General features: G+C 63.2%; 1 protein-coding gene across 1 annotated transcript in view; it reads right to left on the bottom strand.

Annotated features, from left to right (window-relative positions):
- Window positions 1–1037, bottom strand: part of Shisa3 (shisa family member 3) — a 4332-nt gene extending 3295 nt beyond the window's left edge. Inside the window, exon 1 of the mRNA XM_005359296.2 lies at window positions 343–1037. Coding sequence (XP_005359353.1) covers window positions 343–619 — 277 coding nt within the window. The 5' untranslated portion in view covers window positions 620–1037. The remainder of the gene's footprint in view (window positions 1–342) is intronic.
- Window positions 1038–1893: the final 856 nt, after the last annotated feature.

Genomic DNA, 1893 nt, shown 5'->3' with positions numbered 1-1893 from the left:
GAACGGATTTGGGCTGTTGACCACAATCGCCTTCACTGCCTTTCCTGACCAGAACGCCCACGAAAACCCAGGCTAGTTCCAGCTGTCTTCTCCAGGAGCACCAGGTGCACGCCAGCCCTACAGTCCCTGCAATCCCTAGCAAACTTTCCCTAGGGCCGAATCGCGCAGACCACGTGCAGCTGGGATCCAAACTGCAAAGCAAAAGTATTCCCTAATCTGAAATGCGGTCATCCACCCTTTCTGAATCCCTAGACCCAGCGAAGTTCATTTTGCGCCCCGAGCTAGTAAAGCATGTCTGTGTCTGGTGGACACGGCTGTTCCGTGCCGGGGAGCCGCACTTACGCGCGGTAATGCCGGGATGCTCCAGCTCTCCGCGGTCGTTGGTGCAGCCGCCCTGCTCCAACCTGGCGTCGGCTGCAGCGCAGCAGTAGCGCAGCGCACACGAGCCGCAGCAGATTGTGGCGTCCTGCGTGTCGAAGTCCTCGGGGCACTGGAAACCCTCGTGATAGTTGCCCTGAGCGTCCACCCAGCCGTGGCAGTATTCCCCAGGCTGCTGTGAGTCCGCCGGGCCACAGCGCAGCAAGCCCACGAGGAGACAGAGCGCCAGCAGCGCCCCCATCGTCGCCCCGCGCCTGGTGGCAGTTGGAGAGTCGGAGGGCGGAGCTGGGGCTCCGGGGACCACGGTTCCGCCTCCCTCCCGGCACTGCGCGGCCAGTTGACCCCGCGGTCGAGAACGCTCTCTCGTGGGTTAGCAGCGGCGGGGCAGGAGGAGCGGGCTGCGCCACGGACTCCGCTGGCAGAATAATAGCATGGTGCGCGAGGGCGAGGGAATCAGGGTGCAAGGGAGGCCACCGCGGAGGCCGCAACTGAAGCAGCGGCCGCCCTTGGCCCCGCTCATCGCGCTAGGAACACCCGGGCCCGGGCCGCCTCCTTTCCCGCTTTCCTCGCGGGCCGTCTAACTCGCGCCCCGGACTAACAACCACAAGGCCGGGCAGCGTCCCGATCGTGGGCTGATGCGGGTAGCGCACCTTGGCTCTCCACGTGCAGCCCGGGGACCGGCTGCTAACTCAGCTCCGGCCCCTGACTGTCACGCGGGCCGGAGACAGCCTAGCCGCGACCAAGTGCAGAGAACTTGGGGTGGCTGACAGCTCTGCCTGCAGGGCGTCCCTTAAAAAGGCAGAGGGAGGAGGAGACACGCGGGTGAGAAAAGTCCGCCCTCCGGGGTCGCCGCGCGAGCTAATCACAGCGGACGCACCGTGGTGCGGTCCCAGACACCCGCAGGTTCACGCGCGTCTCCCCGCCTCCCCCACCCACAACGCTCCCCCGGGACTAGGAGGTGACCCGGAGGGAAACAATCACCCTCCCTTCTCCCCGCCCCCCCCCATACACACCTAGCTGTCCTGTAGCCAGAAAATACCCGCAGAACGACGACTAAGGCTACGGTCCCTCCTTCGTCCACGCACGCCAGCTCGCGAGGGGACACGCTGGCCAGGTTGAGTTTCTCGGGTTTCATTTAAAAAAGAGCGCGGAGGCTGGAGTTCGTCGGGTGTTCTCTCGGCTTCTGCACCGACCCAGTTTATTCCTGGGCTGCCGATTCTGGGGATTCGTTCGGTTCCGATAACTTGATTTTTAAGATCACCAGCATTTGCACTTCGCTCCCCACCCCACCCCCCTCCCCCCCCCTCCTAGCCGCCACAAGTTCACTCTCAGTCGCCTACTTCCCGCACCGCTGAGCCGGCGCCGGGGAGGACCCGGGTCAGCTCCGCCAGCCGCACTTCAAAGGCCAGGATTTCGGTGTTCGCGCCCGCAAAGGAAATAAAAGAGCAGAATTAATGATAATCGAGCCTATCTGAACTTCTGTTCGGGCAAAGAAACACATTTATTTAAATGATG

Source organism: Microtus ochrogaster, linkage group LG1 (assembly GCF_000317375.1).
Source record: "Microtus ochrogaster isolate Prairie Vole_2 linkage group LG1, MicOch1.0, whole genome shotgun sequence".
Classification (NCBI taxonomy): Eukaryota; Metazoa; Chordata; class Mammalia; order Rodentia; family Cricetidae; genus Microtus; species Microtus ochrogaster.
The sequence above is the reverse complement of the archived record's forward strand: the minus strand, read 5'-3'. Positions and strand labels throughout refer to the sequence as shown.